The sequence below is a fragment of the Lepidochelys kempii genome, chromosome 3 (assembly GCF_965140265.1).
Source record: "Lepidochelys kempii isolate rLepKem1 chromosome 3, rLepKem1.hap2, whole genome shotgun sequence".
Taxonomy (NCBI): domain Eukaryota; kingdom Metazoa; phylum Chordata; order Testudines; family Cheloniidae; genus Lepidochelys; species Lepidochelys kempii.
Genome location: NC_133258.1, coordinates 108,962,920 through 108,988,333, shown reverse-complemented (window position 1 = coordinate 108,988,333; position 25,414 = coordinate 108,962,920). Strand labels below are relative to the sequence as shown.

At 41.1% G+C, this 25,414-nt stretch overlaps 1 protein-coding gene across 7 annotated transcripts in view; it reads right to left on the bottom strand.

Moving 5' to 3' along the window:
- Positions 1 to 25,414, bottom strand: part of PHACTR2 (phosphatase and actin regulator 2) — a 226,289-nt gene that overhangs the window by 27,216 nt on the left and 173,659 nt on the right. For 5 of the 7 annotated variants that reach the window (XM_073337514.1, XM_073337516.1, XM_073337511.1 and 2 more), the window contains exons 4-8: positions 21,949 to 22,107; positions 13,295 to 13,528; positions 5,519 to 6,065; positions 3,087 to 3,283; positions 1,845 to 2,001 (exon numbers count right to left, since the gene is read on the bottom strand). In XM_073337514.1, coding sequence (XP_073193615.1) covers positions 1,845 to 2,001; positions 3,087 to 3,283; positions 5,519 to 6,065; positions 13,295 to 13,528; positions 21,949 to 22,107 — 1,294 coding nt within the window. Of the gene's footprint in view, positions 1 to 1,132; positions 1,227 to 1,844; positions 2,002 to 3,086; positions 3,284 to 5,518; positions 6,066 to 13,294; positions 13,529 to 21,948; positions 22,108 to 25,414 lie in introns of all 7 variants that reach the window. The other 2 variants (XR_012158072.1, XM_073337515.1) reach the window with 2 other exon arrangements.

Sequence of the window (25,414 nt, the reverse complement as noted above, 5' to 3'; positions counted from 1 at the left end):
ACACTGGGTACTGAGCAGGCATATGTCTAGTTTGAGGCATGGTTGGCCACTTAGATATGCCAGTGGCCAATGTGAGGATGCAATCATGGTAACTGTGTGTGCAAACCTTTAAAAAAAAGGCTCTAAAATACTCCACTTTGGGATCTAGTTTGATGGAATAATCTGTACAAAAAACCCCCTGTACTGTATTGTAATATACTGTGCAACTGTTGAAATATTTTCATGCATTTATAAATTCTTTCAATTTCATTTGTTTTAAACACAGCAAAATGCACACTACTGACTGAGTACTACATATATGCAAACTCTGGAGATTTAAATCAAAACTATTTTAGTTACCTACATGCCAAAAAGTATCTGAACATTTTAAAAATGTCTGAAAACCACTTATTTTCAGGCTCGTATCCTATAAAACATGGTTAATATTGCCATAAATTTACTAAAGAAATTCACTTCTGGGCTGCAAAGAAGCAGGAGAAGTTTCAACAGGAAAGTTAATGTTGGGTATCTGTGCAAGTTAGGAGACCCAGAGGCAGCTTCTCTGTCTAGTAAACTCCTGTGATTCACCAAGGAGCATCACTGGCATAATTAATCGAATCATGTCCACCAGACTGCACTAGAAAACCTTAGCTGGTCTGTGGGAAAATGGAAGGAAGGGGCAAAGACAGGGGTGGGTGAGCGCATGAAACTTCAGCAGGGGCTGGAGCCACAGAGGTAGGCTAGAAAGTGGAATTGAGTGGCTGAGCTCTGCAGGATGGACTTTCTGGTAAGAGAAGCAGGTGAGATGTAGCTACAGGGGACTGGCACTGAATAATGGAAGTTCCCCACAAATACATAGTATTCCATTGATTTGCATTGTAGAGAAGAAACCTGTTAAAGCAATGGGCTGCAGTAACTGTGTATATATATTAAAGTAGCCCATGTCAATGGAGGACTGAGTTATGTACAAATTTTCAAGTGTGCACATGACTATCTCCAGCTTACAGAGTTTGAACAAAGTCAGACAGGGTTAAAAATGAGTGATTTTAATCTGTTTAGCAATCACTCATTGTGAAAAGTACATAGAAAATTTGGACCTGATCCAAAGCCCATTGAATAACAACAATATTAATAATATAAAATAATATAGTACCTAGCGCTTATATAGTGCTTTTCATCAGTAGTTCTCAAGACTTTCATTGACTTCAGTGGGTTTTGAATCTGACCCTTAAAGTGCCAGGTGCTGACTGAAATGTTAAAAAGTTTGATAAGAGTGTTAAACTTCATAGTGCTTACACAGGTTTACACTCCCCTTTAAGTGTAAAGCTCTACATGAACATAACCATGTAGCCACTAGGGTGGCGTAATAATCTATTATCCATGGCCAAAATTCAGCCACCTCTGGAGTGGAGCACATCAGTACCACCACTACTACGCAAGGCAGCTTAAGACAAGAAGTTAAGAACAGTGTATTCATTTTAACCTATGGTTAACCTATGGAGGAAATGTAGGTAAGCACAATATGATTACTGGAGTTGGAATTTGGCCAGGACACTAGTGATAAGAACCATATGCCTATATTTATTATTAATTAATTATTATTATTATTATTAAAGGGAAAGTGCCCCATGAATTCCACACATATGATCATCACACCTACCATTAAGGAATAAAACATGTTTTTTAATCTGGCTCTCAAGTTCACAAAATAATTTAGTTCATGCCATAAGAATGTATCAGATGTTCACAGACCTGGCAACCCAGAATATCCTGCACCAAATACCATGGCTGCATTTAAGATGTGATGCCAGTGTTCTTGTTTTTTTCCCTACCTCCCAAACCCACCCTCAGATTGCAATGGATACCTCACTAGCTTCGTTCCAATCTGATGTCTGATTTCCTGCCTCTCCTCCTCAGAGGTACGCTGCAAGATATTTTTGTCTTCCAATTCTTTTTTAGATGGTCTGTTGCCAAGTTTGATAGCAAGAGTATCCCTACGACGGATTTTACTTGCCAAAGAGCCTGAGGAAAAAAGGAGGGAGACAGTCAGTTCATTCACACTCAGGTTACAGATGCAAACTATCAGCAAGAACTTTTAATACATCCCCACAGCAGCCGCTTTTTCCACATGCAAGAGAGGAATTTTAATTAACCTCAGAAGAAAAAGAGTTCCAACTTGGTTCATGCAATAAAAGGCTGAAGGACTCAGAAAACAACAAGCTGACTGCCAAGATGTTCAAAGGTAGTGAGTGAATTTCCAAGCTTCACCCATCGTCTGTGAAGTGATATGATAAAAATGAGAAATCTGGGCTTGAATCTACCTGAAATCTGATACATTACAGGTTACTTTATTTTCTTTTTAAAAACAGCATGTTTAGCAAACTGCTTCTCTTTTCTTAAGCCTTACACTGTTCAGTCTAATTCTCCTCTTCTCCCTCACTCCCCCTCCTCATTTTTTAATGCTACTTAGCACTTTTATAGTGCTTTTCCTCTTCAAAGCACTCTGCAGACATGACCTAATCTGTGAAATTATCACACAACAGCAAATCCATTTTCTAAAAGTGCATTTAGTGCATGTAAAGTATTTTAGATGGAAAGCTGTGGGGGCTGTAGTCATCTATTCATTAAAAACCTGATACAGCATGGACAATGACAATGCAAGCCTCCCAACACTGTCCCACCAAAGTACTTAAACTAAGGGTGGGACCCAATCTCAAAAGAAATCAACGGAGCTACCCTGTACCCCTATGAATAACATTTTTCATACTGCTTGCATTGTATTGGACCAATGGGCAAATGAATGAAATACTCAAGCAATCGCATAACCGAGACTGCCATTCCCCTGCATCCCAACTCAGCACAGTGACAAACAGCTTCCTCCAGATCATTCCAAGATAGGTCACTCCGATGAAATTTCAAAACTTTCACACACACAGTGTATCATCTGTGCTAAGAGAGTCAAGTGCCTGAAAAATCCATAACCAAAGATGAAGGAGGCTCTTCCAGAAAATAGCTGAGTTAAACTACCGGCTCACTGATGGGTTACTTTTGCCATTCATATAAAGTGACCATCTCTCCCCCACACATCCCTCTTTAAATTGTCTTACTTTCTGCACTTGTGTTATCGTCGTCATCATCGTCATCATCAGTGTAGAGTATTGGCCCATCTGAATCGGAGTCACTGGTGTGGCTCTCTTTGCTGCTCTCACTTTCCGGACTGGCCATAGGCTCAGGAGGTTCTTCTGTTGGTTGAGGACTTGCTAGGTTAGGAGTCTCCTCTTCCTGATCTTCTTTGGTAACTGAACTGTTGATACATAATAAAGATGCTGTAACATTAAGGTAAGCAACACAGAACACCAAAAGGAGACCGCCTGGATAAGCAAGCATGAAAATACAAGCTGTTTTATTCAGACTGACTTAATCTTATATATAAAGAGATGCAAATGGTCTTAATGATGAGCTGCACCAGTAATACATAAAATGCATTGACAGCCAACAATCGGAGGTGTATACAGTGCAGGAGATTCTCTCCTGAGCCAGAAGTCTGCTTGTGGTAGGGGGATGGGATGGTACAAAAGGGCCAGTTCCAGCTTCCTGATCTGAAGGCCAGCCTGGCTCCATCACTGACTGCTGCTACTAGGTAGTTCTAAGTTACACCACTCGTGTATGCCTCTCCTTAGTGGAGCCTGTATCAGTGGAGGACTGGGGCAACTGAGTACAGCTGCACCGTGCCCACTGCCCTTCCACCCTCTGTGTGGGATGAGAGGGAAGGACAGAGGCACGGGGGCTTGATCGTGGCAGAGATGTGCTAGCCAGGAGTTCCCCTATACCAGGGGAATTCTTTGCTGGTGATTAGCATCTGGATTACAGCCCCTTTATGCCATCTAAGTGCAGAAACTAGAACTGCTTAGTGTGGTTGTGAATGATGCTGATTTCTCTTGTGAGGACAACAGAGCACGGTTGTGATAATGGGGCTGACAAGTTTACCCTAATTGTGAGCTCAGTCAGTAAGACGTTACAATAACCTAAAATAACAAATGTTGATGAAAAGTTGGTCAAGTTGATTTCAGTAATTAATGTTATAAACAGGTGCACGAGAACCAGACATAGACACTAAATTAGTCCAAACAAAACAAAACAAAACAAAAAAACCGACCACATTGATATGATTCAAGAACTATGTTGAAATCATGCTTGGTAAAAATAGAAGCTGCACAACCAGAAATTAATGAGCCAAAATTGGTGTGTCGGATACTAGGCCTAATTAGTGGACAAAATAATGACGGGATGGGCTATTCCACCATCATTCCCTTTTTGGGTCCTTAAAAGAAAGAGACTGGGGAGGGGTGTCAATGGAAGAACAGATGGAGACTACTGGAGTGAGCTTTACCCTCATGGCTGCCAACTCCACCATATGCTGGGACCCCCCAGATCTTCTTTGTCCTAATCCCGAGGGATATTCTGACCAGACTGGGCCAGAGAGAGGGACCCAGTTACATCACCACTCCAGATGAATCCCAAACACTGCTTTAGATGAAATGGGATCAGACTTTAACAACAGACACAACAACAGCAGCTCCAGCCCATCTCAGCTAACTTCTCTTCTCCCCAAATGGACAATTATTGCCATCTTTGATACCATCTAAGAGACTGTCAAACAAAGGGGGGTGAAAGTTTCCTTCTAAATTTTCTCCAGCTAAAGGGAAAGGGAGAAGGGATGTTGTTAAAATGAAAGCCTTTCTTAACACTTTACATTTCCAGTGCTTTAACTGTTCTTCCTTCTTCTCTGTATCTTTGATAAAAGGTTGAATGATTTTTAACTGTACTTGCCATGGTACTAAGAAGGCTACTGTCTCTGGATACCAAACCCCACACCTTGTTTAACACTGTTTAATGCTGACCGTGACTGGGTTCAGGGGCACCAGAGCAGGGGGGCCAGGGGGCTATGGCCCCATCACTTTTAAAAGTCGGGGAGCTATGCCTTAAGGGTGAGTGATGGGGGGGAGGGAGCAGACAAGAGCGAGTGCAAGGTGGGGCCTTGGCCGGAAGAGGTGGTGCAAGGGCAGGGCCTCACGGGAAGGTTATTTAGGGTTTGGTATTGATGCCCATCACTGTAATATTTGGGCCCCTTCCTGTTACTCAGAATGGCAATAGTGAAGTCCCTTCTGGACTCTAGAGTCTCTGATTCTTCTTCCTTTCTGGTTGATAAAAAAAAATACCCCAAGCAGATATTTCTATTATTATTCTTATAAAAGGGTGGGAGAGGGGAGCAGTTGCCATTGCAAACGTCATTCTGGTTATGTTGGGAAAGCATTTTCGAGTTTCGTTCATGTATTTTGCCACTTCTACTTTTGACTGGGACATGGAAGTGTAAAGGCAAGTGAAAATGAATAATAATGAAAAACAAGTTAACTAAAGTTTTGGATCTGATAGGCAAAGGTGCAAGACTGCAAGCATTTCTTACTTTATCTGAATCGTTTCGCCACCCCTAGCAATGAACTGAGCACCTCATTGCTTATCAACGACAGTAGAGTCTTACCATGTTGTGTTTTCTTCACTCCTATCCAGGCCACTGTCTAGGGCTGCCCTGCTAAGGTTTTCATTGTCTGTTTCATGTTCAGTCTGGAGAAGAGGATTAGAATCTGAGTCTGGGACAGATGCTTCGGTGCTAATGGGTACATCTGGTGTTTCTGGAGAGTCAGTGGACTGACTGGCTGAAGGAGGAGAGGAAGGTGGCGGCGGCAGAGGAGGAGGAGCAGTGGGAGGAGGAGGGACAATCAGTTTGCTCTGCTGGTCTGTATCTTCAGCTTCAGAAATTATGAAGGGAGGTTGCTCTGGATGAGAGTTTTCCACCTTTGTTTCTAAACTGTCTGCTGCTGCATTGGAGGTGGAAGAAATGTCCCCATCTGCATGGGTTCGTGGGGTTGACTGCTTCCCGGGTTTTCTCTTGCCCCTGGAAGTTCCTGATGTGCCCGTTTTACTAGGTGCTGTCTCCTTAGAGGCTTTCGGATGAGATGATGTGGATGAAGGAGATTGTGAAGAAGATGACTTGGAGACAGATGATTTTTTTACGCGAGAGGAACTAGCTAAAATGAAAAAGGACAAACATTTTACAACCTCAGAAATGCAGTTTTTCTTTAAACCATTTGAACTGTATCGTGACTTGATATTTTAATAATAAAACAACTATACTTAGTACTTCTATAACTCTAAGCATTTGACAAACATCAGCTAACTACTTGATCCTCACAAGTCCCCTGTGAGGTAGGTAAGTCTTATTAGTTCCAGTTTTAGAGGTGGGTAGAGGCAGAAGGTGTAAGTAGTTGCCCAAGGTCATTAGAGCTGAGGCTAGAGATCCTGATTGTCATCACTGTGTGGTGACCACTAGGCCAATGCCTAGTAATAATCTTAAAAATCCAGTTGTTTAAAATAATAACACAGTTGTCCTGACTGAATAGCTAGCTACACATCGGGAAAAATTTTCAGAAGTGCTTGGGTGACAGAAGCCTGTCTCATTTTCAAAAGTGACTCAGAGACTTATGAGCTACTGACTTTCAGTGGGACTTAAGCAATCAGTGCTAAATTACTCTTGAAAATGAAACTTAGTTTCCTAAATCATGTAGAGGCTTTTGAAAATGTTACTATGTCTGTGTATAAGTCTTGATTCACAATCATTAAAGCATGATTGTACTGTACATCCTCCTGTAGATGTACATGAATGTAGAGCATTTGTGAGAATTAGTTGTATGCATTCTGTGGAGAACTAGCTCCAGTGAAAACTTCCCTAGTCCCTCTTTTCTAAACAATGCTGGCCCCAAAAAGATACAAATAATCCCAGTTAGTCTGCAGCTAAAGTTAATAATCTTCAACACTAACCTTTCCTATTACGTTTTTTTGTCAGAGTATTATAGACTGTCATCATTATTGCCATTCCATAGCACCTTTCATATGAAAATCTAAATGCACTTTATATCATCCCATTATGTCTTGCAATGTTTAATTTTACAGATGAGGAAACTGAGGCACAGCTAGCTGTTTTGCCCAAGGTCACACAATGAGTCAGTGGCTAAACTGGGAGAGAATACAAGAATTCTGACTCTCATTTAAACACAAAACATACAATTAAATCCTTTTAATCAAAACACTGGTGAAGTCAAACACAATTTTTGGTAAGGGGAAATGCACTAAAATTAAGACAATGGGAGCATTTAAAAAAGAATCACGTAACAGATCAATGGATTAACATTCTGAGAATGGAATGGGGTCAACAGGTCCCACACTGAACCAGGGTGGGGAATAGAGGAATACTGCACTAGGAGGCCCTGGTCCTCAACAGATGCAAAGCATGTTCCCAGTGGAGGAACATTTTAGGGGCACTGGCAGCCCAGAAGGAAGGGGTGGGGGAATGAACTGTTCTGCACTGCACGTGGCACCAGGCAACAAGGCTGATGCTGAGAACTGTGCAGGGAGTGGCAACAGCTTTGTGAAGGGGGATTTGGGATCCCTCGCTCTTTGAGAGTTGAAAGCCCTGAGACAGATTGACTAACTGAACTGGACACTGATGACATGTCTACATTGCTGTTAGACACCCAGGGAAGTCCCATGCCAGCTGACTTGGTTTCCTGGGACTCAGGCTGAGGGGCTGTTTAATTGCAGAGATAGGGTTAGCTCTGGGACCCTCTCACCTCACAGGGTCCTAGAGCCTGGGCTCCAGCCAAGGCATGAACATCTATACTACAATTACACAGCCGCTTAGCCAGAGTCAGCTGGCACAGGCCAGCTGTGGGCTTTTAACTGCAGTGTAGACATACCCTAAGAGACTGAGGAGCGTCTGCTTATCCTGCAACCATGCCCCAAACTGAAGAGCATCAGACTGATAGGAAATGACCAGGGGGATACATAATTTGGGGTAACTCAGTAACTGGGCTGGCCACGTTGAGAGACTCCTGGGGGCTCTGCGCTGGTATCTGTTGGAGTGGGGATTCCCCCCCTATGTTGCCTCCCCCACCAGCTCCTTTGTAGTGATGAGCTCTGGAACATGAGGGGGTGAACGAGGCTGCAGCTGGGGCTCCCTCTGGGATGACTTGACTGGCAGAACTTGTAAAGTCATGAGCTGACCACTAGGCCAGATGGTCACCAGACCTTCCTGCTACAGAGTAGAACAGAAGGCTAACAATGTGTAACAGAAATTCACTTAACTGTATCTTTAAAACAGTAGATTATTATGGGAACCAAAATAAAGCTATTTGCCAAACTTATTTCAGTGAAATAAGCTCATGATACAAAAACAGCTTCCACTGCATGAAGTCTGAAACAGGAAAGTAATAGAGAAAGCCTATTATGCCATTTTCTCCTCTAACACAATTTTATGAGGTACAGACATTTAGAAGGTTCTCTGGTATAGGGTGCAACCTTAGGCAAATCACTTGCTGCTCTCTTTATGTCACAAACTAGCTGTAAAATGCACAAAAGCAGGACCTGACTGTAAAGCAGGTATTGCATATGAGCGGAGCTTTAGGGGTAACTAATTTACAAATCAATCAATCAAAAAGAAAAGAAATGTAAAGGCAGAAGTGGGAACTTGCAATGGAAACAAATAGTATCTTATTCCTCCTCAATATTTAGTAGAAACCTTTCTGTGAAGGTGAAGGGTGCTTACAAAGGGCTTAATCCTGCAAGATGCTGAGATCCAGCATACAGCTTGATCCAGTAAAGCATTAAACACAGGGTTGAAATCAGCAAGGCTAGACACATGCTTGAAGTTAAAAACCGGAACAGAATCTACAATCAATCTATAATAGTCACTGGTTAAACTTCAAAAGGTGAGGGTATTGAAAAATCTTGTCTCTTTCTTAGAACCTCTCTGGACTTGAAATCAGGCTGGAAAACTGCAAGAATGTTTCTCTGTGACATCGCCTGCCTAATTTCAGCTGGGTCAGCAGTATTATCATTCTTGTCATTGTTAGGGCTGGCTGAAATTTTTCCATCAGAACTGGTCTTTTGATGGAAAATTGGGTTTTCAACTAAGTAAATTTTTTTTGTGTGAAAAATGTTTGCTTTCCATGGAAAATTTCAATTTTTCATCTAAATAAATAAATAAATAAATAAATAGTTCAGCTAAAACCAGATTTTTTTTCCAATTTGGAAATACTGCCATGGTACCTTATGAGAACAGAAGCTCAGCTGACTCATGTCCCCATTCTCCTCCATGGGCTGGGCTCACTGGCTGGCCTATATATTCTAAGGTATATTGTGGCTGGGGATTCCCATGATGCATTGCCTCTCCTCTCCAGGAGGCAAGACCATGGTTCCTCACTGGAGAAGTAGTCCAACCAGAGAACCCTACAACTCCCATGAGGCACCACAACAGCATTGCAATTTTGGGGCAACATATTTCAGTTTTCAATAAATTGACATTTTCCATGGAAAATTTAAAAGAAAATTATTTTTTTCTATTTTCATCATAATTTGTGATGGAAAACTCGCTATTTTCAACCAGCTCTATTTATATGTATTGCCATAAGTGTACTTGGGGCCTTACAATAGGTATAGTGTGCTAAATATTTTGAAAGCCACCAGTGTAAAACAGGTTTCAGAGTAACAGCCATGTTAGTCTGTATTCGCAAAAAGAAAAGGAGTACTTGTGGCACCTTAGAGACTAACCAATTTATTTGAGCATAAGCTCACGTGTAGCTCACGAAAGCTCATGCTCAAATAAATTGGTTAGTCTCTAAGGTGCCACAAGTACTCCTTTTCTTTTCGCAGTGTAAAACGGATAATTTTTTTTCCATCTTTTAAAGGAACATGATATACCTAATGTTGAAATAAATTATTAGCACAGTCTGTATTACTTTAATAGCCAACAGATCAAATGCAGGTTTCAGTTATACTCATGCAATCTAAATAATTTTATGGAGTTACTCCTGACAGAATTCTGCGCCCAGGAGGGGGTGCAGAATTCATTTGGCCCGCATATTTCTGTGGCCGCCGTGCAGAAAAATGCAAAAGAAATCTGTGGGGGGACACGCGTCTCTTCCCCGGCAACCCAGGCAGTAGGTCTGTTCCAGCGTGCCTGGAGCAGCTTCAGAGACGCAAATCACTGCAGGGGGAGGGGGACTGGGCATGCGTGCCTGCGGGGCAGACGTTGATCACCGTCAGGGGGCGGGGCTGGCCAACAAGTGAGAGAGACTCTGTCCTTCTCTCTTGATACTGCGGCTCGAGAGGTGTGGACGAGGGTAGGTCTTTTTTGTCATGCAGGAGGAAGGCTCTGTCCCAAAGGCAGAAGTGTAGCAGCCTGCATGCTCAGTAAAATATAACTTCTTGAGAACTGAAAAAACAATTAAATATTAGTATCATGTTACTGAAAATTGTTTGTTTTTAAATTAAAGAAAATAGCTTTTGTAAAAATAACCACATTTTGTTAATGTTTCTGTTGATGGTTAATTGATCTCATTCTCTGAGACAGAAATGTAGCAACCTGCCTGCATAGTAACATTGTTAATTATTCTATTATTAGTTAACTGTTCTCAGTCTCAGTCAATTCCCCCATAAGCATAAAAGCCTGTAAAAGTTTTAAGGCCCCTACATTGCCAGAAGAAAAGGAGTACTTGTGGCACCTTAGAGACTAACCAATTTATTAGAGCATAAGCTTTCGTGAGCTACAGCTCACTTCATCAGATGCATATCGTGGAAACTGCAGCAGACTTTATATATACACAGAGAATATGAACCAATACCTCCTCCCACCCCACTGTCCTGCTGGTAATAGCTTATCTAATATTATCTTATTTGTGCAGGAAATAGCCCAACTTGATTGTCATGCACATTGTGTAAAGAGTTGTCACTTTGGATGGGCTATCACCAGCAGGAGAGTGAATTTGTGTGGGGGGGTGGAGGGTGAGAAAACCTGGATTTGTGCTGGAAATGGCCCACCTGATGATCACTTTAGATAAGCTATTACCATCAGGACAGTGGGGTGGGAGGAGGTATTGGTTCATATTCTCTGTGTATATATAAAGTCTGCTGCAGTTTCCACGATATGCATCTGAGGAAGTGAGCTGTAGCTCACGAAAGCTTATGCTCTAATAAATTGGTTAGTCTCTAAGGTGCCACAAGTACTCCTTTTCTTTTTGCGAATACAGACTAACACGGCTGTTACTCTGAAACCTTACATTGCCAGAGTGATGTAAGCCTTATAAATGACAGTAAGGGAATCAGCTAGGAAGATCTATGTGCTTTCTCACTTTTTTCCTGTGCCAAAGTGGCATAATGGGATTATATTTTTAGTTACCCATTTTAAAAAAAATAAAAATAAAAGGACTTCTGAGGGCAAATAAAACATTTACCAAGTAGTCAATAAAATGTCAGGAAAATCAAAACCAAGCACTTTCCAAAGTACCCAGCTAGGTCCAGGACAATGATTAGCAAAACTGTATGACTTTCATGTGTGAAAAGTCTGAGCAATTTAGGGCTTGTCTACACTGGATATTTACAGTGCTGTAACTTTCTCACTCAGGGGTGTGAAAAAAACACCCCCATGAGTGCAGCAAGTTTCAGCGCTGTAAAGCACCAGTGTAGACAGTGCACCAGCACTGGTAGCTACGCCCCTCATGGAGGTGTTTTTTTTAGAGCCCTGGAAGAGCTCTTTCCCAGTGCTCTGCCGCGACTACACAAGCCACGTTAAAGCCCTGCCATGGCAACGCCGCTGCTGCAGCACTTTAGCGTTGCCAGTGTAGACCAGCCCTTAAAATGACATTCTACTTTTTATTTTTCCGTTTGGTGTTCTGTAATGTAATTTAAATGAAAATCCAGGATTATAACTGGAATGCAGGGTATTAGTTACCAAGTATTTGTCATTTAACTTTCATGTATTTAGGAAATGCTGAATAGTTATTGTGACTTTTTTCCTGTATTGTAGTTTAAATAACTTACCAAAACAATTGAAACTGGTGTGATTATATTGCATTATTTTGACAAATACAATCTGCAGAATTTTGCAGTATTTTTTGGCGCAGTATTTTAAATTTTTTAGCGCATAATTTTTAATTTTCTGGCACAGAATTCTCCCAGGAGTGTGAGTTGTACAAAATCACTGAGGACAGAATCAGGCCCCAGGATAGCACCTATTTTAAGCAAACAAGTAAGATAATTATTTACCTAAATTCAAAATACGGATCTAATCACCTTCTTCACCTAAATCCATTGCTTTATTTCTATAAAAAAAATCTATTAGCTTTACCTTGTCAGAAAGTTTCCCAACCCTGTAAGAACTTAGTTTTCCACCTGAATGTGGAATACAAGCAATGCATTCTGGGTTAAAAGTGAACATTTGGGTAACTGGTGTAGTTAATGTCAAGTTCATGAATGAGACTTTTTCTGGTAACGTGACTATCAAAACTTTAGCAGCTTTGTAGTGTCTTCAATAGGATTCTTCTTTCATGCTTCAAACGCAAAACCTGCCAACATCTGCAATCTATCAATGGTGATATATTTGGAGAGAAAAATGGAGGCACTGAACGAGCTTTCCAGTTGGCCTAGTGCATAAACAAAGTGCACTGATTATAAACTCACTAGTGTTTTAATTGCCTTCTGGTGGTTTTACTTTTTTTTTTTTTGGGTCATCCTATAATTTATAACCACTCTCAGTCAAAGGATATTAGTGTTGTAGGCTTGACTGCTTACAATATCATTGCTAACTGATAGCTACACAGTATCCCAATGGGTAGGTATATCTGCGATTTATCTGGCAACATAGTTTGTCATGATAAGGGTATTCTGTATCTTTGAAAAGTATCCATCAACTGAGGGAATAGTTGGACTTTTTCAATGAGCTGTAATCATTCTAGCAGCTAGAGGCAAATATATTTGAGTCTCTAGGGCTAAGTTAGTGGTTTTAGATTCTGCCCTCTTAAGAGAACTTGTAGTCTTATAAAATTTACTGAAATGTTAGTTATTTCCAGGAGAAATATGTAGTGATACATTTCCCAGAGCTTTGGAGGAGTAACAAAGATAAATTTTGTCTTGGAACTCACCCTTTCCTCTGCAGCTTCTCCCAACACCTCTACCCTCAGTTTTTGCAGTTAACTGTGTATTCTACATCACCTCTGTATAGTACTTAATCTCACATATCCAGACATTAGACAGCAAAGTGATTTCTCCATTTTCAGAGGAGCTTTTATACAGCAAAGTATGAGCCCAATGGAGAGCTAGTAAGGTGCAGATTCATTAGTAATTACAATTTACACAGAGAATAATTAGCACAAGCAACCCCATGCACATGCACCCACCATTCTGGCACTGCCTATCCAGTACTCACCAGCTTCTCGATTTGCATTGTGACCTGTTGGCTTGGGAGGTGGGACAGGGGGCTGCTTAGCAGGAGCCTTGACCTTTTTTTTAACATGAGGTGCTTCATTACTCTTATGGCTGGTGGCAGTGGCAGCAGCAGGAGCATTTTTTGAAGGTATTGATGCTTTTTTAGGCTTAGGCTTAGACTTAGGAGGCAGTGGAGCATGGGATGCTGGTTTTTCAGGACAGTTAACAGTGCTCTCTACAAAGAAGAAAGTGAACAGAAGCCGACTGACACAGACATACACAATGTAAATGCAATGACAAGCTAGATGCTGCTGCTTAACCTCTTGGGAATCGGAAGAGAGTTCCTCTTCTCTTATTTAATAACAATGCATCACCCCAATGAAATGTTACACTAGGTCTCAACTGAAAACCTTTTTATGGAGGATGGAGCACGTACCCTGCTTCTCTCAATTTTTATCTATCCCATAGGTTTCTGAGTTCCACCCTTGACTTGCAGTAGCACTGATTGGTCTGCTAACTACAGTCTGAGTCAGTGTTAGAATCCAGGAGCTCCATCCTCCCCTCAAACAAATTCCCTGAGGTTCTTTTTCCTTCCCTTGAGAGCAGCAAAATGTATAGCGTTGTATTAAATTTGTGACCATTCAATAAATGGGGGCATCTCCACAGTCACAGGTTCAATGGTTACCAAACCTGGCAGTGGCTGGAAATTTCAGCTGCAGCAGCTAATTCTCCTGTACCACAGCATGTTTGCTAAAAATGGTAACTTTATTCAGGCATCTTCCTCACAGTACCTCTATTCTTCAGGCAGAACTGAAGCCAAATTAAATGGAATGTTATTTGGCATGGGAATACTCACCCACCCTTGCACGGACTCTGATTGTGACTGCCAGCACTGACAGTGTTGTCAAGAATCAATAATTCCTAAATCAAAGTAGATTTTGTAGTCTCCATAAAATTCTGCATCGTGTGGTTGTGTCTAGGTGCTTGCCAGATGGAAATTCTATTCTACTCCATCATTCTAGCCCAGCACTTGTTCAGTCTCCAGGTAACCTTCCTGACCTTTTTCAAAAACACTTTATATAACAGTAAGCGTGTGTCAAAAATCACAAATGTCTTACTTGCCCGTTAGTGACAAGCACAATGTTTGGGAAAATAGAGGAGAAAAGTGCATAGTTAAAGTATTTCTAAAAATAGCTACCTTTGATATTGGAGGTAGCTATTTTTGGCAATCAGTGGCAATCTGTGTACCAGCTCTTACAATTAAGATCATATTAGAACCAGATTCTGCATGCCAAGTGGCCATTTCTGGATCTCTTTGTCCTGCCTTCCACCCTCTATGTTACTACATCTCTAATCCATTCCCAAAAAATAAGCAGCATTTCTTCACTGTAAAGATTAGTAGATGAAAGACAAATAACGTGTTAGACAACAATTACACTGCTTTATCGCAGGATCAGGGATAAAAGATTAGGACCAATGCTGTGGTCTAGCAATGGTGAACTTGAGCCAGTGTGTCATTGGTCATAATTACACACAGCATGCACACTTATTGGTTTTCACATGTTGTGGGAATGAAGACAAACAGTTCATTCCTTTTCACTTACTGGGTTATCTAGCACAATCAGTTTACACTAACTGTTGATTTTGTCATTCTTTATTTCCAGCCTAAGCTTACAACATTATGGACTTGGCTGTTCTTGCTAATACTTTTGATACATTATGACAACCTTTTACAACTATTAAACTGAGGGCTACTTTTGCTCACTGACCCCTTGAACTATCTCTCAGCTCTCTTGCTTTTTGTTCCTGGATCAGACACACTCAGGGAGAAGGAGGAGATATATTTATTAAACATTCCTTTCCTCTTTTATAATACATTTTCTGTGCATATCTACCTAGTCATTACAACACCTATGCATCTGCCTCAAAATTCTCCCCAGCTTCCCTTTTCGATGATGACTTCTACTTTGATGCAGTGGAAGAAAGTATCAAGACAGCAGCAGAAGATATATGAAGGAAGCCCGCCTATTTTTAAAAGGCAAGATTATGACAGAAGCTGCCAGTGGGAGAGAAAAATCAGACAAGAGATTTCAGTCTTATGGCTGGTTCAGTGAAATTCCCAACTGGACCCTTTCTGATGTCAGCCATTTAAAAAAATCATGAATTTCAATTCCCCCAGCTCTGGACTAAGAGTGCAGAACTTAAATCAATTAATAAAATATCTTCCATTAGCTCCACACGGTCTTCAGGAAGTAGACAAACAGATTGGTCTTTAATAGCACAGTCCCATCCATCCACACAACTAGAAATCTTATTGTCTCACATCTCAATTCCTGCAGCATCATTTTCTCTGGTCTTGATGAGTGCAATCTTGCCCCAGTCATATCTATCCAGAATGCTGTTGTAAGGATCATTTCTCTAGTCCATCACTTTGACCATGTCACATCTCTTCTTGCATACAGCAGAGCCTCAGTTACGAACACCAGAGTTACGAACTGACTGGTCAACCACACACCTCATTTGGAATTGGAAGTACACAATCAGGCAGCAGCAGAGCCCCAAAAAAGGCAAATACAGTACACTACTGTGTTATAACATAAACTACTAAAAAAAAAAAACGGGGGGAAAAGCTTAAAAAAAGACATTTTACAAGGTAAGGAAACTGTTTCTGAGCTTGTTTCATGATGGGCAGGGATGGTGTGCCTTGCTTCTGTTTGCCAGAAGCTGGGAATGGGCGAGAGGGGATGGATCACTTGATGATTACCTGTTCTGTTCATTCCCTGTGGGGCACCTGGAATTAGCCGCTGTTGGAAAACAGGATACTGGTCTAGACGGACCTTTGGTCTGACCCAGCATGGCCATTCTTATGTTCTTATCTGAATCCCCCAGTGTGATTCTGCTTGTACATGACTTAATCTTAATGACTATTCATTCTTTGACACCTCAGCTGAGACTGACAACAGCAATAGCCATCAGAGCCAACTCTATCTGTCCGTTTCTCCATACCCATCTCCATGGTATGCCAGCACCAGCTATGAGGTGCTATTTTCTGATTTGGACATCCGTCCACTTGGAACTGGACCAAGATGACCAACTCATTTTATAAAACAATCTGAAACAGCCATCAGATGGGAGTAACTTTTAGTCACTATCACCTTGTACCAGATTCGGACAGGGAGCAATCACTTGGACCAAGACAATCCACCCATAAATTACCCTTTTAGAAACAAACAAAAACAAAGCAAATGTTAATGCCTCATTCAGAGCTTCAATCAATATTGCATTTATATTTAGAATATATTTCCCTAAGGGCCAGATGTTCTGATGCTGAGCACCCACAACGAGAGCCAGAGAAAGCTCTGCTCCTGCTGTGTAGACACCTAAACGACGTCCAGGTTTACAAAATGTTCACCATCCAGCAGCTTTCACTGTGACCTGATTTTCAAAAGGACGTGATACCCAAACATGCTGAGTTCTTTTGAAAATTTGACTATTTATTTTATAAGTGACAACTGAAGTCTTTTTAAACCAGGGTCCCAATGGTGGCGGTCAAACCCTTCTGAAAATTCTGGCCATAATGTTTAGAAATAACTCCCTGCATATTCATAAATTTACTGTTAACTTGTTGTTAATTGCTGGGGATATTTAATAATGAAAGACCAATGTTTTTCTCAATCTATCACAGCATTATCTCATACTGTTCTAGTAGTATTATTTCTAATGCTAGAGGAGCACCACAAGGAAACAGCAACACAGCAGACTCAGGAAGAGAGAACAGCTAGAGTTGCAACTCAGGCACCTAATTCACATCAACAGCAAAGTCACCCCCTCCAGGAAGAAAAGTGTAACTCAGCGGGTGATGCTATGGAAAAGGAGTGTTGCAAACAGCATGTGGTTATCACAGCTTACTGCAAAAATGAAACTGCTGTGAGAAGAAGAGGGATTTTTCCCTATGGCTGCTTGCATACAGAGCATTGACATGGTTAATTAAGAACATGGGGGTAGCCACTTGTGGACTTCTAACTCTATGTCACCACTTGTATCAGCAGCACAGTGCGCAAGAGGCCTTGTACAAGGGAATCTGCAGGAGTCTTTGGGTCAGGGGAGAGAGGCTAGTTTACATATGCCTCTCAGTGGAATGGTTTGCAGAGTGTAATTCTGCAGGGAGCAACTTATGAACGAGAAGGAAACAGACGCTTGCCTTGACTCAGGCTCCACAGGTCTGGAATCCTTTAAGGGGTAGATAGGCCCCTGCAGAAGTCACTGGGTGAGGGGAAAAGGATGTGGTTGATATGCTGAATTTGTGTTAAATAGTTTTACTTTGAAGAAACCAAAGCCCTGAAGAAAACAGAACTGAAAATCTGTGGCTGGAGACTGTTTTTTCATGCATGGGCCAGAGAGTTAGCCCACTGGCTTACATGCTCAAATAAAAAACTACACTGAAGGGAGATAAGGGATCGGTGGACAAATAGAAGGGGTAAGAAGCTACATCACAATGAGTTAAAACGCAGAGCTTTTGTTGAAGCTTGGAATAGAACTCTCCGTTGGAAAAAGACTCACAGATGTTGTGAAATCCAGCCGGAAATCAACATGCAAATTTCCTGCAGTGGGGGACATGCAGAAATCCACCAGAACACACAGCATTGTTCAGCTGATCTACTGTAAATGCTTAGGAACATTTCAGAACCTTGTGCTCAGTCTCACAGCATCCAGACACCAGCCCTGGCTTCCAACATTACTATAGTTTTTTACAGCACTAATAATCATGGCTGGCTACCAGGCTGCAAAATTAAACTTTTCCGTCCCCGTTCCCATCACTATCTTGCTCCTGGGTATTCAGCCAAATATTTCCTCAAGCCCAAGAAAACCACGAAGCGTGAAATTAACTAGTGGGGATAAAAACAGATTGAATCAGTTTTGTAAACTAAACTGAACTGAATGCTTAAGGTTCTAAACTAAGACAGTGAGCCAGAGACGGAGAAGGAAGAGCAATCCTGCCAGGGGCACTGGAGGTATTATGCTGTGTAGTGAGGAGTAAGCACACTGCCTCAGGAGTGCTTGGGGAAGGGATGGGAGGATCGTCCTTAGCAGTTACAATTCTGACACTTTTTCTACAACAAGTGTAACCTGTGCTCTCCCTAGTGCTGCTTCCTGTCTGTGGGTGGGGCAGTGCACATGAGGGGGAGGGAAAAGCACAAGTCCTTGGCTTTACCCCTCCTCCACACTTTTGCCCAATCTGGAGCCAGACTGGCAATCTCTCTGCCTAGCACTTCTGTAGCTCCAGCAACCCAATTACATCTGCCTTCTGTGTGGGTGAACTGGAGTGGGGAGGTACTTAGAAGCTCCCTATTCCCTCTTCTCCACTCCCGTGTACCTACACAGGACAGCCATAATTAAGCTCTTCATTTTCCTTGAAAGGTGCCGGGTCATTTTCCTTTTAAAAAACACTGGAGTTCACAGAGTAAATAAATGATCTATAACAATATCCAGGTTTCGCATCTGCAAAGGCTCAATAATCAATTACCCGTTGCATGTAAAAACTGTCAGCAGCTCCTCATTATCCTTATGCCAGGGAGGAATTTCCTTTTAAACATGCCACTTGGATGACTGACACCCTATCATTATTTCAAATAGCAACAGTTACATTATTAAGCTGCCAAAGGGAATTTTTTCACAAAATGTTAGAAGCATCTGTAAACTGACAAGCAGCAGATGGGTTTATAGTTTATAGAATTGTTTGGCAGCACACAGGACAACTTGGAAGGTTTTTTTTGTTTCATACACTTTTGCTTAATTCATTTTACATTGTATGTTTCAGTCTATTCTTTGCCCGTTTCTCTACCTCTACAGATCACCATGGGATGGTTCTTCCTTTAACTCCTAACATATTCCATTTCCAGTGTTGCCAATTCTTGCAATTTTACCGAGAGTCTTGTGATATTTGTTGTTTTTCTTAAAAGCCCCAGATCCTGGAGTCTTGTGAGAATCTCACTTTTTTTTTTTTTTTTGAAAAGTTCCTAGCCCTCCTGGTTGTGGGGAAAACTTGAAAACATGAACTCTACAGTCTCAAAATCCAGAAGACAGGTAGAAAGACCCCTCCACATTTTTTTAAATCTCATGATTTTTTAAAAACACTTTGGTCTGTCAATATTGATTACTGCAGCATGCCCTGATACTAAATGAAAGGAATTAATCCTGTCTCCAGTCCTCATATGCATGTCAAGTAGGCAAAAATTCTCCTTTAAGATTTATGCACAAGTACAGTACCTCTAAAATGGTTAAGAGTATCTGCCATGGGATTGTACTTCCTGAATACGTTACCCTGAATTTTTGAGCTAACTTTGAAGCTCTCATATTTTGATTTTTATGACAGAGTGAGAGTTGTCATCAGAGAGAGCAGCATGTTCCATGACCTGGGCACAGGACAGTGAGTCAGGAACTCCTGCATTGCAATTCCAGTTCTGACACAGACTCTTTCTGAGGCCACGAGCACATCATTTCCCTTAAACTCCAACTGAAGTTAATAGGCCCAACTGTCTTTTTACTTAATGTGGTGTAAGTCAAGAGTAACTCCAGTGAAGTGCAATGGGCTTATGCTGCTTTTGTTCAGCAAGTGGGAGGAGTGCGTTCACCACTTCTTGCAGGATTGGCCCTCTAATATTTCCATTGTCCTATTCAAATTCAAAGTGCTTTATATCCCCTATGTAATACTACTAAAACTTTATTGAAACTAGAAGATCAAAATCCCACTTTTCTTATTTTTATTACATCGCTTCCCCAAAGCATCTCAATTTCTCAGAGGAATTGGAGAGAAGAGGTATCATAGTTACGTATTCCTCGATTCTCAGATAGCTTTTGTGGTAAGGGTTTGGAATGGCTCTCTACAAAGCAGTCACAGTAGGTATAGAAGGTAGCAAACATATGTAGACTTTGAACCTTCTATTTTAACTAGAACTCTAAATTCTGCAGGATCAGCCATGTAGGATCAAATCACAATTAAAATAAAATGTTATTTTGCTCTTAAATGTTTCAAGGAAAACCCCGGAGTAGAAAAGCATAAAATAATAATTGACATAATCTTTAGCCCCAAAATCAATGTGAACTCTTTTTTGGTGAGTTTTCCCTTCCCATTATTTTCCATTCTACTGAATCTACGCATTCCTAGTCCTGGCTGGGACCAGAAGCAGGATGTGCCAAAATACCATGAGAAGGGCTGGTCTTGTTTTTCTGGCTCAACTGAGGGTAGCAAGTACTGGAAATCTCACAAGAAAGCCAGTTCTCAGATTTCCAGCCACATTTTGCAGCTCCAAAAGGTTTGCACAGTTTGGAGAAGGATCCAAACTTTTTGTGTGATTAGCTGAATTGACACACTCAACCTTCTGAGGAGCACTTCTCACTAGACAAGCCTACCAGAATATTTTGGAAAGGCTGTTAAATCAAACATCCAGAAATAGAGAGATCCCGACCCTTTGCATTCCTGATACTTTTCAGGAAAGTCTAACAAACAGGCTGTAATTCAAGAGTAATTTTCACTGACAATGAAATAGCAGTGTGCATTACCAGATATGTTGGAAAAGAAACAACAATTACGGGACAAATCCTGTGATCTTCACTCCGTGTTTACTCTTCCTTATTCCATCAAACTTCTAATGAAGTCAATAGAAGTTTGAGTGAAGACAGTATAAGCTAAACTGACTTCATGATTTGGCCAAATAATAATATTTAGCATGTATATGTTGCCTTCTACAAAGCACCTTACAGATATGGGATCAAATTTTCAAAAGCACGTAAGTGACTTATGAGCCGAAGTTCAATTTTCAAAAGTGACTTAGACACTTAGGTGGCTGAGACTCACTGAAAGTCAGTGGGATTTAGCTTCCCAAGTTACTTTTGACACCGAGACATAAGCTCATAAATCACTCTGGGCACTTTTGAAAATTGTACACATGAACTAATTTCTTCAACAATCCCAAAAGGCTAATAAGTATGTATAAAGGGGCTTAACCACCATCCACTAAAGGCAAGGGGAAGAACCCCAATTAGTCATGCTCTACAGCTGGGGAAGTGATTAACTAATTACCTCTTGCCTAAAGAAGGCAAAATTAGGCCTTATAAGTAGCCTGAGGGAGCTCAGTTATGAGAGAGAGGTCTCTCTAGTGGGGGGAGAAGCTCTGGGCTAAGGCTTAACAGACAGGATATAACAGGGGAACTAGTGAGAGGGGTGGAAGGGCCATTAGTTTGAAGACTTGTTTGAACCTCCATTTGGACTAACTCATGCTTCCTTAGAAAGGCTTTAGACTTTCATGTGACTTGACCAGAAGGCCAAGCCAAGTATGCCCTGAGCAGGATTTAGACAGTTGCAGGTTTGAGGAAAAGCCTTATAGAGAGTGCCAGAGACAAGAGCTCTGTGCAATGCTGTGACCAGCAATGAGGGGGTACCCATGAGGTAAGGATGCACTCTTACACTATGTATTATTATCCCCATTTTACAGAAGGAGAATCTGAAATAGAAACTTGCCTGAAGCCAGAAATGGACTCAGCACTGGAGTCAGGGATTAGAAATCAGACCTTCCTGACTCCCACTTCTGTGCTCAGACCACTTTCCCCTTTATGACCCATAAAGGTTTGTGAGAATATGAAGATTTGTTTGTTTACCTTTTTTATCTTCTTTTTTTCCTTCCTCAGCAGACGCGTTGGCTGATAAGGAGCCATTGTCTTCTGTGGTCTTTATTACATTTTCTTCCTGGATGGTTTCTTCACTGATTGTTATGGTGTGTCCATTTGAGGTTTCAAAATTTACTGTTACATCACCAGCTAAAATGAAGATTAAAAAGCCATTATCCAATTTTACAGCCTGCTCAAGAGCTAGTTCTCCATTTGTTGTCAACTCAGTGATTTTTCAGGTTTTAAGTTTCCATGAAAGAAAAGCACAATTTCACATTAATTTATTTTATGTATAAAACATTTTGATGAAGTTCTACTCTAACCAACTCTGTAATAGTATGTTATAAGGCTCTCCATTCACTGAGTTTGTGACTTCCAGATCACATGTGCCCAGCTAACAAGTAACATAGATTATTATCATCCAACTTCCCGCCCTTCAAACTGAACCTTGAAACACAAGATGAATTCTAAGTCATGCATCAGACAAGTAATAAAGATTATGCAGACCAAATTTTGCCCTACCTCTTACAACAGATTATCTTTACTTACTAATATTTATCTATAGTTTCCTCAATCTTTTTAAGAACCTGTCCTTAACACACACACCCTCCCTTCAGTGCATCTTGCTCCTCACTCTTTGCCTCCAAACATCTGGAGGACATTATCTACTTATGCTGTCCTTGACTAACTACAATCTGATTTCCACTCCTTATTAAGATACTTCACTGTCCTTATTAAGATAATCAACTATGTTCTTTCTGGTCATTTCTAAGACATTCTCTTTTACCTTTCTTCTCAAGTGCCTCCTGCCTTTCCCCTCCTACTGAATTCTCTCCCTACTAAAATTTATTACTTTTTCTATCTCAATTCTCGTCTTCTGTCTCCAACTGCTGCTTTGTTGACTTTTTCAATAGCTCCTTGTCCTCCTCCTGCTCTGCTGGAGTCTTGTGGCATTCAGTTCTTGGCCTACTCTGCCTTCCCTTTATTTTCATCCTCTTGCATAGCTTTTCTTACCATCTTTATGAATCTCAAATCTTGGTCTTTATCCTTGATCTCCCCCGTTGTTCAGTCTTATGACTCTGATTCTATCATTCTGGCTATCGAGACACCTGCTCCCACTCAACGTGATAAAAATAGAACTCCACTTTCTTAAATTCCTCTCCCTTCCTTGTTCATTACTGCTGATAATTCCACAATCTTCTTTTTCACTGTGCTGTCATAGTTGACTCCTCTGTCTCTCCTTCAGTCCTTTGTATACTGAGACTGTCATAAACCCATACTTTCCTCTCCACCTCCAAAGTTAAATACCTTCCCCCACAGCCCCTTCACTGCTATAAACTTGTCCTCACTAGCCTCACCACTTCCCCCCATCCACTCTTTAAGCTACACAAAATGCTGTCACCAAAATTATCTCCCTCACTGATTGGCCTTATCATGCCACTCCCCTGACCACCTTCCACATCTGGTTCAGACTTCTCATTCTCACCTTCAAGACCTGGCAATTCCTTTACCTGTCTACATCTCTGTGCTCATCCCTTCCTCCTCTCCATCCTGCTTAACCATTCCCTTCCTTCCAACTTTTACTCTCCTATCTTTGTGTGCCTTCTTTCTCAGAGCATCAAGCGTCTACTCTGTCTTCTTTTAGATTGCTCTTTAAAACATACATGTTTATCACATGTAAAGCAAGAAGCATTCTAGGAAGCATAGAAATGAACAGATGCCCCTTCTTAAACAAGGGAGAAAATATTTCACCTTCCTATCCTTTTCTCTCTTTGTACTGACCCAATCTGAACGAGAATTTAATGTGTATTACAACAGAATACCGAGTACTCTGGGTAGGGTGACCAGATGTCCCAATTTTATAGGGACAGTCCAATTTTTGGGTCTTTTTCTTATATAGGCTCCTATGATCCCCCCACCCCCTTTCCTGATTTTTTCACATTTGCTGACTGGTCGCCCTAACTCTGGGGTAGGGGGAAGGAAGGCAGGCTAAAGAAATAACAGCCGTTGTGTGTCCATTTTTAGCTCATTTATTTTAAATCTTGTTCTAATCAAAGTTAGAGATTAAAAAACATTGCACTTATTGCCCTTTCCCACCAAAATGCAATTTACAAACATCAATCAACTAAGCCTCACAGCACCACAAAAGAAAAGTATTTTTAAAAATTTGGTTTTACAAATGAGTAAACTGATTCACAGAGCAATTAAGTTCCTTGTTCTAAGCCACAGAACAAGACAGTAGCAAAGACAAGCTTAAAACCCAGATGTGCTGAGTGTCATGCTCTGATACACACACTGCAAGGGTGTCTAGAGACACGCCCCAGCACTAGCAGATATAAAAATAACCCCCCGTTTCTAAATATTAATGTATATGAAGCTGCAGGGAATATAAATATTAAGCTATCCCTGACTTCACACCTAACATTCATTACACTGATTCCTCGGGTCAGTCAGAGTAAAACTTTTTTTTTAGTGGAAATCTATTTTTAGAAATATCAGAACCTGTCCTCTAAGACTTTTATAGTCCACTAGATTCTTAGTCAGTTCCTTTTACTGTTGTCTTTTTAGTCTTCATGACAAATGGATTAATTTTAGGAGATGGAAAAGCATTGCAGTTACTAAAATTATATTAGACAAAGATTATATTAGCTCTAGATTTTTTTTATTAAATCAAGAATAGTACAAACACTACCACTATGAACAGCAGAAACAAACAACATTTTAAAGAGAGATGTGCATACTGCTGAAAACCTTCAGGTACAATCGGAGTTAGGTAACAATGCTTTACACAAGCTTTACATAATACATCTTGCTATGTTTACCATTTACTAAACCTGGCTGTGTTTTTAAACAAAGGGAGTTTTCCTCAAAGCTCCTTATGCCTCTGCTATTTGAATGTAGCATGTGTGATGGTGGTGGTGTGTGTGAGATACTGCACCTGTTACCTCTCAATATTGGAAACACCAGCTGTTGAGTTGCTTGCTTTGGTTTACACTTGTGACACATAGGGTGTTTCTACTCTGCAATCAGACAGCCGTGTCTGCCCCATGTCAGCTGATTTGGGCTCACAGGGCTCAGGCTGTTTAATTGCCGTGTAGACATTTGGGCTTAGGCTGCACTCTGAGCTGTGGGACTCCCCCCAAAACCTTGCAGGGTCCTAGAGCCTGGGCTCCAGCCTGAGCTCTAATGTCTACATCACAATTAAACAGCCCCTTCGTCTCAGTCAGCTGGCATGGGCCAGCCATGGGTTTTTAACTGCAGTGTACACATACCCCAAATGCAAAAAGAAAAGGAGTACTTGTGGCACCTTAGAGACTAACCAATTTATTTGAGCATAAGCTTTCGTGAGCTACAGCTCACTTCATCCGATGAATTGGTTAGTCTCTAAGGTGCCACTAGTACTCCTTTTCTTTTTGCGAATACAGACTAACACGGCTGTTACTCTGATACCCCAAAT